This window comes from Mustela nigripes, chromosome 5 (assembly GCF_022355385.1).
Source record: "Mustela nigripes isolate SB6536 chromosome 5, MUSNIG.SB6536, whole genome shotgun sequence".
NCBI lineage: Eukaryota > Metazoa > Chordata > Mammalia > Carnivora > Mustelidae > Mustela > Mustela nigripes.
The window spans coordinates 13,449,974-13,450,716 of NC_081561.1; the positions used below are offsets into that span (position 1 = coordinate 13,449,974).

The 743-nt window shown below is 83.4% G+C and overlaps 1 protein-coding gene across 1 annotated transcript in view; it reads right to left on the minus strand.

Moving 5' to 3' along the window:
• RANBP9 (RAN binding protein 9) overlaps positions 1-266 on the minus strand; it is an 88,621-nt gene extending 88,355 nt beyond the window's left edge. The window contains exon 1 of the mRNA XM_059399476.1: positions 63-266. Coding sequence (XP_059255459.1) covers positions 63-178 — 116 coding nt within the window. The 5' untranslated portion in view covers positions 179-266. The remainder of the gene's footprint in view (positions 1-62) is intronic.
• Positions 267-743: the final 477 nt, after the last annotated feature.

The following is a 743-nucleotide window of genomic DNA, read 5'->3' on the forward strand; positions in this document are numbered from 1 at the left end:
CGCCGCCGCCGCCCGCGCCGCCGCCGGGCGAGCCGGCCGGAGAGGAGCCGGCGCTGACGGCCGGGGGCGCCGGCAGGACGATTCCGGAGACGGGGGCCACGGCCGCCGGCGGTGGCGGCGGCAGCTGCTGCTGCTGCTGCTGTTGTTGTTGCGGCGGCGGCGGCTGCTGCCCGGACATCCCGGCCGCGACTCAGCCTGCGGCCACCTCCACCTCTTCTCTCCTTCCTCCTCTGCTTCCCGGGGGCGCTGTCGCTGCGGCCGCCGGCACCAGGCGCCCAGTCCGCCCGCCCCGGAAGCAGGCGGCGGGCCGCGCGCCGAGGGAGAGCGCGACGGTTGGGGGGCTCGGAGACAGGGGGAAGCGGGCGGCGGGCCGGGAGAGGCCCCGAGAGAACGTTGGCCGGGGTGCGGGCGCGGGCCCGGGACGAGGCGCCGAGGGCGGGGGCGAGGCGGGAGCGCGGGCGCAGAAGGCGCGGTGGCGGCCGCGGCGGCCGCTGCTCTCGCGGCTGTTTCCCGGCGGGCGGGCCGGGCCGGCGCGAGACGCTGCGCGCGGGCGGCGCTGGGCGAGGGGGCGGGACGGAGGCGCGAGGGGCGGGGGCAGCGCGGGCGGCGGGGGGCGGGTCCGCGGGGGTCCCGGCGCGCGGGCCGCGGCGGCGGGGAGGGGGGCGAGGCGCGCGGCCGGAGCGGCGGAGCGCTCCTCCGGGGCGGGGCGTGAGGCTGCCGGCGCGGGGTCCCTCCGCCTGTCC